Below are 15,533 nucleotides of genomic sequence, written 5' to 3' on the forward strand. Positions count from 1 at the left end.
ACTTTTCCCACATCTCCAAGAGGGCAGACAGTTGAAGGAGTTGTTAACAGACTGTTCAAAGACATTAGTATTAAAACGGGGGTTTGGCCAATACATCAAACTTAAATGACATTCACTGACATTTACATACCATTATACAAAAGAAAAAGTACCATTTTACTGTAAATAACCCTTTAAAACAATTCCTAATTTCTAGTGTCTTGGCTTTGAGTTCAGGCCCTATTGTAAACCAATTGAAATAGACAAGAACAAAACAATATCTAAAAATCAGGTTTTTTTAAAAAAGACTTTATTTTAAAATTTTGGTTACAGTTTCATTTTTGTTTTCTTAACAAGTCTACTGTTTAATCTCTCAGGATTAAAAAAACAATTATTAAGATTCTAAAGAATTAAACAACAAAGGAATGTCAAGGGAAGGGCACAACTGCCCCCATTCTCTGGGGTATAAGAGCTATTCCAGTTTAACACCTAGCTTCAAAACAAAATGAATTTTTATATTTTCTAAGTGAAATAATGTACAACCACCATCTTCTAACTTTCAAACACAAAGCTTCACCTTAAGCTTGGAAAAAAAAAAAACAAAACAAAACAAAAAAAAAAAACTTAACAGGAATGATGGCCGACCTTAGTATGTAGTGTGTACCTTACAGGATTTTTTTTTTTTTTTTTTTTTTAACAATCATAACACAGTAATGCCATTAATGAAGTCCTCAATTTAGAATCTGCAACATTCTTCCATCAAGGGGGGGGAGGGGGGAATTCAGTCCAATGAGTCTGTCTCGAGATCTTCATCTCTTGTTTGCTCCACTTGTATTCTCTTTTCAGTAACTGGATTAATGCTTTGAGCCCAAAATGAGATATATTTTTTATTACTGTAGATTACATGTTGTTTGGCTGGGAATACAATACAATAAACTTTATTTTGCATAATGCATTTCACACAAGCTGCATCTGAAATGCTTTACAGAGCAAAACTGTCCAAGTACAAAGTTTTGTAATAACAGGAGAAGGAAAGAAAACACAAATATTAGAATTTGAGAAAGTTACATTCGGAGGACATTCAAAAAGAAACTGAAACACATAAAGATAACTTTGAGATACTGAAGAAGGGCCGGGCTAGATTTACTAAGCAACGACTAATTTTCTATCTTAGTTTGGGGAGCACAATAAAGTCAAAAGTAACAAACAGTCCAACAACTCTTCAGTGAAAGGATAGAAAAGGATAGGCAATAAAAAGTAACTTTAACATATTTACAGAAACGGTCAAGTCTAACAGACTAGAGGGAGTAACATTTCTGAGCTTTAGATCTTTGATGTCACTCCACTCAAGCAGCTGAAACTGCTTATGTATTATTATCCTCCAAACAACTAAGAAAGCAGATAGTCAAACGCTATACTTGTGAAGAGACTTTGGCTCACAACTCTATCTTATAAAGAGAAAGTACAAATTAATTAAAGAATTCATTACTTATCGTTAAATGTGTCTTAGTGACCTACAGCATGTTTTTAAAATCACTTCCATTAACAAGAAACCAAGTTTAGTCCGAATAATGCAAGACGCTTCGTAACAAAATGCTTTTCAAAGAAAACTCAGAAGTGACAGTCTAAAGATAACTAGGAAAACAATGTAATAAGCACATGGAGTGTAATCATCACCAGTGCTATTTTCCTCCTAATAAAATTATGTTATAGAATAAAATTAAAGGGGAAAGAAATTCCCCACGGTAAGTGCGTATTGTCTCCAAGTATCAAAACTTAAGTCAGCTTGGAGCTTTTGTATCGCACACACCCAACTCAAACCCTGTCAGCCTCTAGATTTACTTTTACTGGCTTCTCGGGTTTCCAACTGTGCTCCTCTTATTGTTGCGGTTCTTTTGGGAAGAGGTCTGCTGGTGGCATGACAAGGATGTTTCCTTCTTCCTCCACCAACATATTATCACCACTTTCTGTATTTAATACTAAACAAGTAAACAGTAGAGGATGAGGACATTTTCAGCAAAGCCACTAATAGTTAAATCCTATCTGCACTTTCAGTTTAAATTAAAAATATTCACAAGTGATTACCTCTGAATTTCCTCCTCTTACTCAGCAAAGAATGAAGCCTGAAACATGATTATCATCATATATTGAAGACTGTTTTCTAACACAGGGGAGAAGTCACTTCTCTTAAAGGCTTCATCAAGGTCTGAAAAATGAGATTCTATCGTTTAAAAATTTCATGCTAATTTAAAAAATCAAAATTTAGAATAAAAAATACTTACTGCTCCGTTTCCATCTGTTCCTCTTGCTTGCGTTTTCTATCTGCTGCTTCTTTCTCATGTTGGCCTTTCAACATATTCCTTCTATGAGCAGTCTGAAAGTTTCTTCCACCTTTTCTCTTCTGTTTTGAGGATTAGGATGAATTTAGTTAACTACCAAGTCAGTGACTATGATTACAATCTTGGGAGGAAAAAAAGCAACTGGTTTTCTTAAGGGACAAATACTTACATGACTGATTTTTAAAAATCTCAGAATTATACATGTTGCTGTCTAAACTGAACTTTCCCTTGCTGATTCGGGGAATTAAAATCTATTTCCTGCACTGCTGTAATATACTAAGCGATGGCCTTTGGCTCAAAGTATGTCAGGCTATTGGCCTCCACACTGTGGTTCTGATTTCAGTACTGTTTACTGACAGGTACATTGCTTGCTTGGCTTCTCAAGTATTTGGAAATCAGGAAAAAAAAAAAGAAAAAGAAAAAGATTCACACAAACCAGGTCTGTAGATCTCCAAGGCTACATACAGTACTTATTCCTAAACAACTGTGGCATTCAAATACCACTGATAAAACGTACACTAAATAGGCCTGAAGAGTAGTTAAGAATTTCACTGTAGGAAATAATAAAAATCTACGTATAAATGCATCTCTTTTAGGTCTTCTCTCGTCACAGCTCATCTGATTAATTTCTACTTTTCTACCTTTTCTAGATAGGTGGGTTACTGGAGTAAACATTTGATTTCCGTATCATAATTGTGAAAGGTGAGATAAACTTAGAATTATAATAAAGTTTCAAGTATGGTTTTTAACACAGCTAATTCAAGTTTACTCAGAAAGGCAGAGAAATTCAGTTTTACTTTTAATCACATTCATACTTTCACAGATACTGAAAGCTTACGAGAGAAAAAGAACTACACAGGAAACCAAAAATAGAATTAAGTATTTTACTTGATAGTACCTTTTCACTTTCTTGATCCTCCCCTTCCTCTTCAGAATCAGAGGTTGATGTAACCCCTGTTTTAGCTGAATTTTTTCTTTTGGATTCAACTTCTTTCTTCCCCTCTTTTTTGTCTGGCTCTTTTCTTGGCTTATCTTCTTCTTTCTGGCCCTCTTCATCCTTTTTAAGCTGCTTTTTAGGTTGTTTTTCTTCTTGCCCCTTTTTCTTACTTTTGTCTTCTTCAGTTACCCTATTTTTGAAAATACAGCAATGGAAAATGAATTTTTAGGTATCATTATTCATTGTCTTTTAGCCATACTCTCCCAATCAAAGAAGTATTTTGGCTAAAAATGAGCAATAATTTACTTAGACAAATTTAACATATCTTCCAGTAAAATACAAGTATCTTTACCATCCAGTAATAGAAAGAAAAGAACATCCTTTTCATATAAATTAGAAGACACAAAAATCATAGTGGCATTAAGGTAATAAAGTGATTTTCCCTTTGTTTTCCCAGTTTTTTGTCATGTTACTCATTCACTGAAAAAAAGAATACGGAGTATGACCTTCTGTGCCAAGATACTATTCTTCACTGTGGGGCCACAGCAGTATATTAGATGGGTGAAAGAGCCAGATCTTCTATTCTACATCATTATAAGAATAACAGATTTTAAAAAGAGTAGACTGGGAAAAATACAATTGTAGAAGTGAACTGGTTATGATCAAATACGGCCATTTTAGAATTCAAAGAAGTACTCTGCAAGGTAAAAGGCTCCCAAATTACGCACATAATGGTAAAATACATGGCCATTAAGCATAATGTCTAACGGTGCTAAATTCACTAGCAATAAGCATTCCCATCACCAGTGGATTTACAGACCTCATGAAAACTAAGTCAAAACTACCAAAACTGTTCAGTAAGCGTAACGTTATCATTGGATGACATCTATGCTAATTAATACAGCAGAAATAAATATGAGTATTTAGTATTTATGATACGATGTTAGGCTCTAGCAGAATCAAAGGATGCCAGTGCAGGGGCCCTTGGGTGGCTCAGTTGGTTGAGCATCTGACTTCAGCTCAGGTCATGATTTCCCGGTTTGAGTTTGAGCCCCGTGTTGGGCTCTGCACTTACAGCACAGAGCCTGGAGCCCACTTCGAGTTGTGTGTCTCCCTCTCTCTCTCTGCCCCTCCCCTGTTCATGGTCTCTTTTTCTCAAAAATAGATAACATTAAAAAAAAAAAATGATGCCAGTGCTAACCACATAATTACTTCTATGGTGTATACATTCAATGAAAGCAACCCCATAAAAAACTACAACTTGAAGTTTCAACAGCTGTTTAAAAAATCTTTTTGGGGGGGGGCACCTGGGTGGCTCAATTGATTAAGTGTCCGACTCTTGATTTGGGCTCAGGTCATGATCTCTCAGTTTGTGAGATCAAGCCCCACGTCGGACTCTGTGCTATCAGCACAGAGCCTGCAAGAGATTCTCTCCCTCCCCTTCTCTCTGCCCTTTCCCTGCCCATGCTCGCTTGCTCTCAAAATAAACTTTTAAAAATAATAAAATTAAGATTGATCTTTTTTACTGTTCTAGGAATTTCAGTGAGATTTTCAAAAATTACACAATTATATCAATGGGTCTGAGAGGTGGAAGAGACTTCAGATCATATAATTGGTCCAATATCTCAGTTCCAAATCCACTGACCACCTATCAGACACTGCTTCCTTGAACTCTTAGGAGATTATTAAACTGGAAGAGAAAAAATTCACTTTTTAACCTCTTTAGAAATTTGTCTTACTAACAACCATTATTGGCTATGCTTATTTTCAAATGTCATATGGGTTTCATCAATTTCTCACCGATGGAAGAAAAGGCATGCAAGTAAAATCATTTAAAATTTTAAGTTTTATATAAACTTTATATCTTAAGAGTGATACATACAGTGGAATACCATTTTTTTTTTAAACAGATTAAGAAGTGTACAATAAGGTCATAAGAGATGGGATTATTATTTCAAGGGTTTTTGAACAGTATCAAAGCAGATTGCCACAAAATTAACCATCAGAGCTGGCTATAAACAAGTATTTTCCGAATGGTCCTCCATACCGCCTTTCACGAAAAACACTTCTCCACAGTAACAATTTCCCTTTTTACTAGGTCAAGGCACAGTAGGAAACTATTTGTAAATAGTTAAAAAAACATGTTAACGTAAGCAAAAACTACTGCAAATACAACCCCAATTATCTCAGTCGCTTATAACAAATATTTCTTACTTTACGTGAGAATTGTAAGATGGTTTCAGCTCTTCTGGGTTCTATACCACTGTCATTTCAGGACTCACGGCAAAAAAGCTACCACTAACACATACATTCTGTTCTCACGATGGGAGAGCAAAAGTATAAGAAAAGCTTACATAGTTAACTCTGCACTCCACACTGAGTTTATGCTCAGATACACAGCTGAGAATAGCTATAACCGATACCCAGCCTACATATAATGTGAAGTGTCATTAAGTTACCACTATGTGAGGCTGTCCATAAACTGCCTTTGCAAAAAGCTCATGGATACAGAAATTTATGTAACACAATGTGACACTGACTCTGGGGCTGAGAAATTGAAAATCCTAATATATTATTATACAATAGGTAAAACTGTCATTTGTGATAACGTGAAAGAAAATTCAGTGAATGTGTGGCTTTGAGTGACAAGTTTTCAAGACAGAATGCTAGCATCTTAAGTTGGTTGTTACCAGGATAGATTTGATAGGGTACTTCAAGAAAGGAGTTTAAAAAAGGTAACAAAATGACAAAAGGAAAACCTAAAAATTCCACGGATTTCTGTGTTTAAAGTCACCTCCATCTTGTAAAAATTTCAAATTCAGAAAAAGACTAGGGTCAAAGATCCAATCAAGGGTATGAGCTGCCAGCCTCTCCTTAAGTATTCAAATTGGGCTACCGTGGTCCTTCAGATGAACAAATAGTTTCTAGGAAAGAGACCAAGGGGTTCTCAGGAAAATCTGTAAACTCAAAGTGAGTGTAAATTAAGTATAATAAGATAAGCATGTGGGGGCAGGGGGGCAGTGGGAATACAATTTTTTAAGCAAGCCTGAGAAAATCCTATAAAAAGATCACTGGGTGGGGCACCTGCATGGCTCAGTTGATTAAGTGGCCAACTTTGGCTCAGGTCATGATCTCACAGTTCGTGAGTTCAAGCCCTGCATTGGGCTCTCTGGTATCAGAGAGGAGCCCACCTCAGATCCTCTGTCCCCTTCGCTCTCCCTAAAATAAATAAATAAACTTAAATAAAAGACCACTAGGCATGAAGCTGGCTAAAATAAAACACACACACTCACAATAAAGTATTATTAGCAAATGTAATACAGCCTGCATCAAGAGAAATTAATGGAGATCTAAAAAGGAACCTTGGGTCCCCCCAACTCCCTACAGCCTGAAAGCAGACGGAATCCTACCCAGCTGATGAAGGTAATATTTTCCAATGAACTTTTCAGACACATCTAAGGACGATACTGAAAAAGTAAACTGTCACAGGATTAGCTAAAAGCCATGGAGAGATATGGTCTGGCAAGAGACTCTCAGGGAAAACTGGGGCCTAATCAAGGGAACCTTCTTTATACCTAAAATGAGGAGATCTCACACTATTTTCCCAGAATTCTAGATTTCCTAGGGAACAATGGCTACTCTATGCCTCTTAATCTTCTCCTTTCCAAACAGGAGTATTTATTTATTATGGTTCCCTGTCCCAGATCTAGGTGTGTGATAAAAGGGAGAGGGGAGCAGATACCTTGTGTTTTCAGTTCCTAAGTCTCCAGATCAAGACCTTGTATCAATTATGAAATCCTAGACTTTATACCTAATGCCACGATTAGATTAGGAAGGGAATGAATAAGATTTGGCATGTTTAAAAAGAAAAACTCATCTGCATGTACCTAATTTTTCACTACAGCAGTTAAAACCACGTTGTAATATTGTGCCAGTATTTTTGAGGATAGTTTAATAGCTAGCTTGGTAGTAAAACTCTTTAAACACATTTTAGTCAAAAAGTACAAACTTCCATGTTCTGTAACTAAAATGTCCTATAAAAGTGTTTCATATAAAACACTGTAAAAGCCCCTCTTAAATGACCAACACGCTTGAGCCTTCTCTATAAAATCTTTAAACATAAGAGCTAAAAAAGACTTTTGCCCTTTGTCTAAATATATACTCTCTCTCGTGAAGTTTCCACCCAGAAAAGTCATAACAATACCCATATGCAGAAAAGAAAGGTGGCAAGAAAAAAATTTTTTTTGTTGATAACTAAGTAGTTAGCATATCAAAATACTTTAAATTCACATTACAAAAGTAATTTTAGTAGGGTTTTTTTTTTCTTTTTTCTTTTCTTTTTTTTTTTTAAGTAATCTCTATACCCAACGTGGAGCTTGAACTCATGACCTGGAGATCAAGGGTCACATGCTCTACTGACTGAGCCAGCCAGGAGCCCCTTAGTAATATTTTTAAAAGTTATTCTAAAGGAACTAGAAAAGATTTGTGGAAATTGCTCCAAAAATACTTTGTCTAAAAATTCCTTGGGGCACCTGGGTGGCTCAGTTGGTTAAGCATCCAGCTCTTGGTCTCAGCTCAGGTCGTGATCTCACGGTTCGTGAGTTCAAGCCCTACATTCGGCTCTATGCTGACAATGCACAGTCTGCTTGAAATTCTCTCTTTCTGTGCCCCCCCCCCCCCCCGTGTGTCTCTCTTTCAAAATAAACTTTAAAAAATAGTTTGCTTAAAAAAACTATATTGCCTAACTTCTCTTTTATAGATTTTACCCTGTATTATCTAAGTATCTTTATAACCTTGATATACTAAGAAAATGTCTTTAATGAAAGGATAATCACATCAGATTTTTATGGATTCCCCATCAATTTTTACTTTTTACACAATGAAAAACTTTTCAATAGTTTTTTTTTCCCATAATTTTTAGAATTACTAAAAAGTAACAGCAAATATCCTACATTAAAAATAAACTCACATGTCACTCTCTGAAGGGCAGGGCTGTTTTACCATTTTGGGTCTGCCTCTTGGTTTCGGAATCTTGACTTCTGTAGCTAACATTCACAAGGAAAAACAAAGTCAGTAACTACCCACTTTTCCTTTTAAGATGCAATTCTCACATATAAAGATTACAAATGGTATGTACTATAAGAATATTGGTTAGTGGTTTATTACAGATACTATCTTATTTATGAAGTTTTAAAGAAAATATCCCCCAATGATTCAAATGAGCAACAACAGAATATTTAAAAGGGGTCAATCAACAGAGTAATTTTCAATCTGTCCTTAGTATGTCTGAGAGGACTTCAAAGAACATCCTTCATTGTTTTAACAGGAATATCACAAAATTCAACTTTATAACAATACCACTTATAGTCAATCTCCATATACATATTACAATACTGTATATATATGGTACATTTACATCTCTGAAAATCTGTATAATTCACTGAATTTTCTAACACCACTAATTTGATCCATTAAAATATTAAATTCCAAAATAAAAATTATGGAAACAAATCTCAGGATTTTTCTGGGTATTATGGATTTTCCCTTTTCAAAGAATCCTATTATGGAGTAGAAAAAAATGGGCTCTATTTTGTTAATTTTCTTTGTTTTACTTTGCCTTACTATTAGAGACATATCCTTCCAAACTACAGTGAAGCTTATGCTTTCTACGGTGAGAGGTAAAATAGATCCATCATTCATGGAATTTCATCTCACCACAGCCTCATTTGCAGATATTAGGAGACATTTAGGTAAAACAGAAAATGAAAACAGTCCCAAGCAATTATTTTAAATCTAAATACTTTATCATAAAGCAGAAACCATGTTTATCTCCCTTGAAATGTATATATTATCCATAACCAATTACCTATCCACCTATTCGAAGGTATCTGAGGTACAACGCTGTAATGGTTTGAAATATTAATCACAAGCCAGAGATTTAAACATTAATAATCCTACCTGCAGGTCGCCCTCTTTTAGGACTCACTTTCAGATTAACAGATGCTGCTGCTGTTGTCACTACTCCTGCCTCCTCAGTTTCTACTTGTTTTTCTGCCTGAATCACAAAGATTTAATTAACTTACTTAGCAAACAGTAGGCATTTCAAATTTAATTCAACAGCAAAGATATCCCACTTTATGATACAAAGTTTACATATAACTGTAACTTGTACATGATTGTTATTTTTCAGTAGTGAACTCATCAGAGCGACATCCCCAAACACCACAACTAGCAGACTCTAGTGAACAATTCTAAGAAACAAAAAACATCAGGGGCACTTGGGTGGCTCAGTCAGTTAAGCATCTGACTTCAGCTCAGGTCATGATCTCGCGGTTCGTGAGTTCAAGCCCTGCACTGGGCTCTGTGCTGACAGCTCAGAGCCTAGAGCCTGCTTCTGATTCTGTGTCTCCCTCTCTCTGCCCCTCCCCCGCTCACGCTGTCTCTCAAAAATAAACATTAACAAAACAAAAACAAAAAACATCACTTTTTAGATGTTCTCAGGCTAAAAAACACCAATTTGTAAAAATACAGCTAACACTCGATGCAAAATGATGACCCAAGTATAATACCCTTAACCCACACATGCTTATAAATGTACTTTCACCGAGTATCTTAAAATCCTAACACTTTACATTGTGTACTTATGAGGGAACTTAAGTTAATATTCTAATATTAGTAAAGGGAAGAAATTAAGTTGCTGATATTTCTTATTCTTTAACTTTGTTAATATATACATGTTTTACTTTTGAATTAAGACTGAGATCTGCTGTGTTTCTCTAGGAATTACTATTTTCTGTAAAGAGTGATTTACTACAGTAATCAATTGCAGTGCCCCTTTGCAAACTATGATGCCTGAAGAGACAAGAGCCCAAAATGAGTCAGTTTAATGGAGTCAAGCAGTAGAGTAGAACAAAGGTTAAAACCACCAATTAGAAAGGAAATGCAAACAACTGATCATGATGGAAATGGGAGGAAAGAGTGAAGAAAACAAAGACAAGGATGGGAGGGGCCCTTAGGAGCTGCTTCCCCATGACCCATTATTTAAAATTCAGCATTAACTAAATTAACAAAAAAAGGCAATAAAGCATGAAAAGACATGCACAATCCAATCTTATTGACAAAACAACTTAAAAATCTTTTAATCAACAATCTGATTCACAAACATTTAAGAGATAATGCCCAGTATTGGTAAGGAAATGAAGAATCATATACTGATTACTAATGATCAATAAACAGGCAACACTTTCTGAAAGAGTATCTTTATATCAGCAATAAACGGGCAAATTTCTGATTTATCAATCCTACTTTTTAAGTTTTAGTTATCTATGTAATCTCTATACCCCAGGTGGTGCTTAAATTTACAACCCCTAGATATGAAGAGTCAGGCTCTTCTGACTGAGCCAGCCAGGCACCCCAGTAATCCCACTCCTAAGAATCTTTTTTATTTTAAACATTATTTTTGTTTTTATACTGGGAAAACAACAATGCATATTTAGAGCATTATCAAAAGTCAATTAACTCAGCTACGTTCACCCCTGAACTGTTCTCAAGGAACATTACAAAAATTGCTCCCTTAAACATTAGCTAAGGTTGTATTTCTAGAATTTTAATAATTTACATACCACCCCCCTTCCCCCATCTTGATTCAATAGCTCCCCTGGTGGGGAACCAGGCACCTGTTTTTTCTTTGTTTACCATTACCAAGCTCCCTACGTACCTAAGGTTGAGAACCCAAGACTGTATGACAACTCTTCCTAGTGAGGTGTTAAGAGGGCAAAATCTTCTAAAATTCAGTTCAAACTGACGAGCTTTTCAGTGCAAAAAACAAAAACAAAAAACACACACCTCTCTTTATTTACACTTTCTATTTTTGAAAATAAATCAAGACGTCATACAAGAATTAAAGGTAGAATGGATCTTTTGGAGAAGATACCAATAAGAGGTAACAAATTCATAAATAATTAGTATCATAAATAAAAAGATATTAACACTAATACTGAATAAAAAAACCAGCCCTATCATGAAGATGTATTCTTCACTGTTAGAAAAATTAGGCAACTCAAAACCTTTCCTTATGAAAATAAAATCAACTGTTTAGCTCAAAAAAAAAAAAAGACTAAGTTATTTCAAATATACAAATATCCAAATCTTAAATGTAAATACACTGCAAATTTCTTCTATATTTTACTTGATTCACAGAGACCTCTAACCCTTTGACACCTGCACTCATTTATCACCCCACTCTGTAGCTACTCCCTTCATCATCTTACCTAAACTTACCTAAAGCACCCCCTCCCACAAAACACCCCATGAGATTATACTATTCATATGCATCCTCAAGTCCTCTGCATTCTTGTTTTACTGCACCTGTCCCACAAATCTCCAGCAAAGAATTACTGTAAAACTCTACCTTTTCTGCTCTATTATTCCCTGATGCTGAGATCTGCTGGGGAAAAAAAACAAAACAAAAAAAAAAACCTATACAAACATGCATTCATTTAATGCCTCTCGGTTGGAAATCTCCAAGCCATCCATTAATACCTTTACCCTGTTGTGTATGCCCTCTTCTCCCCTCACCAGCATGAACTTTCTATCCTTCCTTCCTGCCTTATACATGTAGTCCTCCCTTGAACTGGGCAGTGTAGAAGAGATTGAGGCCAGGGGGAAGGAATTCCCTCAATTCCCTAGTCTCCCTAGAATTTTTTTTTAAATTTATTTTTGAGAGCGAGTAGGGGAAGCACAGAGAGAGGTTGAGAGTGAGTGAGTGAGAGAGTGAGAGAGAGAGTGAGAGAGAGAGAGAGAGAGAGAGAGAGTGTGAGAGAGAGAGAGAGAGAGTGTGAGAGAGAGAGAGAGAGAGAGAGAGAGAGAGAGGGAGGGAGGGAGGGAGGGAGGGAGGGGCAGGCCAAGCAGGCCTTACGCTGTCACAGAACACAGCACAACTTGGGGCTCAAATTCATAAACCAGGAGATCATGAACTGAGCTGGAATCAACAGTGAGATGCTTAACTGCCTAGGCCACCCAGGCGCCCCTGCCTAGAATTTTTAAATAACCTTTTCCATATTTCCCTTTAATGTTAAAAAGGATGCGATGTCCATCTCCTTCTCCCTGTTATGTTTCTTCCTTCAAATGTACCCCTCCCTTCTCTCATCCAACATCTCTTTACTACAACAATTCATACTTGTTCCATACCTTTAATCTTTCCTAGCTTTGCAAACAACTTGTTAAATCTTTCACCATATCTTTTCACTTTAACCATGCAAATCCCTAATGCTGCATTCTACTTCCCTTCAAAAATTTCAAAAACAGTGTAACTCTACCATTAAATATTTTATTCTCCAACCTCTTTCATCTGCCCTTACCATTTGACTTTAAGTATCCTGGGGCAGGGGTGCCTGGCTGACTCAGCGGGTTAAGCCTATGACTTTGGCTCATGTCCTGACCTCACCATTAGTGAGTTCGAACCCCACGTCAGGCTGTGTGCTGACAGCTCAAAGCCTGGAGCCTTTGGTTTCTGTGTCTCCCCCCATCCCCCTCCTCTCTGCCCCTTCCCACTTGTGCTCTCTCAAAAATAAGCAAACTTAAAAAAAAAAAAAAATATCCTGGGGAAGCCCAACTGTCAAACATCTTCCAGTATCCTCTCCATTACCAGGACATAACTGACCACTCCCCTTTTTAAAAAAATTCTCTCCTCCCAGGGCACCGGGGTGGCTCAGTCGGTTAAGCCTCTGACTTCGGCTCAGGTCATGATTTCGAGGCTCAGCATGTGAGTTCAAGTCCCACATCCGGCTTTGTGCTGAAAGCTCAGAGCTTCAGATTCTGTCTCTTTCTGCCCTTCCCCCGCCCCCCTACCTCGCACACCCATGCCCACCCCCCACACCCTCTCTCTCTCACAAATATAAACATTAAAACATTAAAAAAAAATTCCTCCCTTGTTTAGCTTGACATCCTCCTTTTTTTGATAGTTCATTCTCAGCCTTTTTTTTTTTTTAATTTTTTTAAATGTTTGTTTTTTGAGAGACAGTGCAAGCAGGGAAGTGCACAGATAAAGAGGGAGACACCGAATCCAAAGCAGGCTCCAGGCTCTGAGCTGTCAGCACAGAGCCTGAGGCAGGGCTCGAACCCATGAACCTTGAGATCATAGTTGAGTTGAGGTCAGACGCTTAACCAACTGAGCCACCCAGGCACCCCTCTCAGCCTTAACTTTACAAAGCAACTTCTCATCTCCATTATGTTCCCTCAGGGTTCTGGTTTCTGCATTCTTCCTAGTAAACTTTCTCCCGTGACTACCTCATCTATTTCCTGTCTTTCTATCAGTGACTACATCTTTAACTTTTACCTTTTCCCCTTTTGATATCAAAACAATGTATCTTCAGTCCAATTCCCCTAGATGTTTCACTTCCTCCTCCCCACGCCTCTGCTCCCAAAACCAAGCCAACCCTGGAGTCATCCTAGATTCCTCCTTCCCACTCACTTCCAATCAACCATCAACTTTACCTCCTGAAGTGCTCTTAAATCCCGTTTCTCATTCCACACTACCAAACAACCGGCTAGAAGGTCCCTCTTCCTTCCAATCTCATGCTAACTCCTTAGAAAAGCCTTTCATGACTTAGTTATTACTATCGTAACACCCCATTTTAACTCTTACTTTATGTATCTACTGTGTCTCAACAAAAATGTAAGTTCAATGAAAACAGAGACCTTATCTCCTTTATTCAATACTACTCCATTCTCTGCCTACACCTGTGAGGTCAGTACTAAAATTCTGAATGAATTAATCCGTGAATTTGTCTCACCATCCCAATCCAGTCTCCATCATTCACACTGCTTTAAAAGAGGATGCATGTGAAATATTGTTCCCCTCCTCCCGCCTCCATCTGCCTGACAAGACTCAGCCTATGTTTAAAATCTTGTTAAAGTTATCATAGCCCCTTCCACAGGAAATAAAAAGCCACAATTATTTGTTTTCATATTTTACTTCCTCACAAGATACCGAAGCCTTAGTTTTCCTTGAATCTTTGGCATATGATAGTCTGAGACTAAATAGGTTAGAAAAAGGTGAAGAACAAAACTTCATATAGGGAAGAAGAAACTTATTTTTTATTTTTTTTTTTAAATGTTGATTTTTGAAAGAGAGACAGAGCTTGAGCGGTGGAGGGGCAGAGAGAGAGAGAGACACAGAATCAGAAGCTGGCTCCAGGCTCTGAGCGGTCAGTACAGATCCCAACGTGGGGCTCGAACTCACAAACTGCGAGATCATGACCTGAGCTGAAGTAGGACGCCCAACCTACTGAGCCACCCAGGCGTCCCACTTACTACATTAATTAAAAGCACACTGTACCTCCCACTCAAGTGTCACACAGTCTCATTTTATGCAACAATGTTGCTAATATTAGAATGAACAATACACAGATATTACTGTGTATCAGGATTTATTATGGATATGTAACGTGTTAATTCACTTAATCCTCTCAAAAACCTCGAATATACATTATTATCTATTTTACAAAGAGTTGAAGTGTCATTAAAAGCAATGAAAACAGATGCATTTTGTTTCCTTTACTATTCATCTTAAGGGTGCTGTCACTAAAAAGAAACAGCTAGTTTTCGTAACTGAACAGTATAACCTACCCTTTAATAAAATGAAGGATTTGGAGAAAAGGGCCAACTCTAAACTTAAAAAAAGTAAGGTTTCATTATCTCTACCTTCCTTATTCAACTAAAATAAAAATTATTTTAAGATCCCTGTGGTTAAGGGGCACCTGGGCAGCTCAGTAGGTTACGCACCAAGCTTTAGCTCGGGTCAGGATCTGCTGATCCAACAGTTCGAGCCCTACATCAGTCTCTGTGCTGGTGTTGTGGAGCCTGCTTGGGATTCTTTCTCTTTCCCTCTGCACCTCCCTCACTTGCATTCTCTCAAAATAAATAAATTTGAAGGGAAAAAAAAAGATTCCTGTGGTTGAGCAATAACATTACCTTTCTCTTTCTCCCTCTTCTGGCAGCTTTTGGAGTGGTTATGTCAATTGCTTTAGTCACATCCTAAAATTGAAAAAATATATATACAGATGAAACTGAACAAATTATATCAAGACTTAAAGAAAATTTCTTAAACTAAAAATAACAGCATATTTCACTAAAGGCGCTAGGGAAACTTGTTTTGTTTCTCTGAAATTTGAAAGCAATTATCATAAAAGTGAAAGTAATAGCCAGTGTCTTTAAAAAAAAAAACCAAAAAAACACTTCCCTCTGTCAGATAAAATAGAGGTCATGCTTGCTAGTAC

General features: G+C 36.9%; 2 protein-coding genes across 6 annotated transcripts in view; one reads left to right on the plus strand and one right to left on the minus strand.

The window, feature by feature from the left end:
• The window catches only part of SNAPC3 (small nuclear RNA activating complex polypeptide 3), a 69,393-nt gene that overhangs the window by 53,241 nt on the left and 619 nt on the right, over positions 1–15,533 (plus strand). The gene's annotated exons all lie outside the window — the stretch shown is intronic.
• Positions 1–15,533, minus strand: part of PSIP1 (PC4 and SFRS1 interacting protein 1) — a 39,670-nt gene that overhangs the window by 5,733 nt on the left and 18,404 nt on the right. The window contains exons 6-12 of one of the 5 annotated variants that reach the window (XR_006210840.1): positions 15,229–15,291; positions 9,214–9,310; positions 8,225–8,300; positions 3,217–3,445; positions 2,262–2,380; positions 2,065–2,185; positions 638–894 (exon numbers count right to left, since the gene is read on the minus strand). Coding sequence is in view for 4 of the 5 variants with exons in the window: in XM_042965349.1 (XP_042821283.1) it covers positions 761–839; positions 2,262–2,380; positions 3,217–3,445; positions 8,225–8,300; positions 9,214–9,310; positions 15,229–15,291 (663 nt within the window). In the remaining variant the exon portion in view is untranslated. The other 4 variants (XM_042965349.1, XM_042965350.1, XM_042965351.1 and 1 more) reach the window with 4 other exon arrangements.

The sequence above is a fragment of the Panthera tigris genome, chromosome D4, assembly GCF_018350195.1.
Source record: "Panthera tigris isolate Pti1 chromosome D4, P.tigris_Pti1_mat1.1, whole genome shotgun sequence".
Classification (NCBI taxonomy): Eukaryota; Metazoa; Chordata; class Mammalia; order Carnivora; family Felidae; genus Panthera; species Panthera tigris.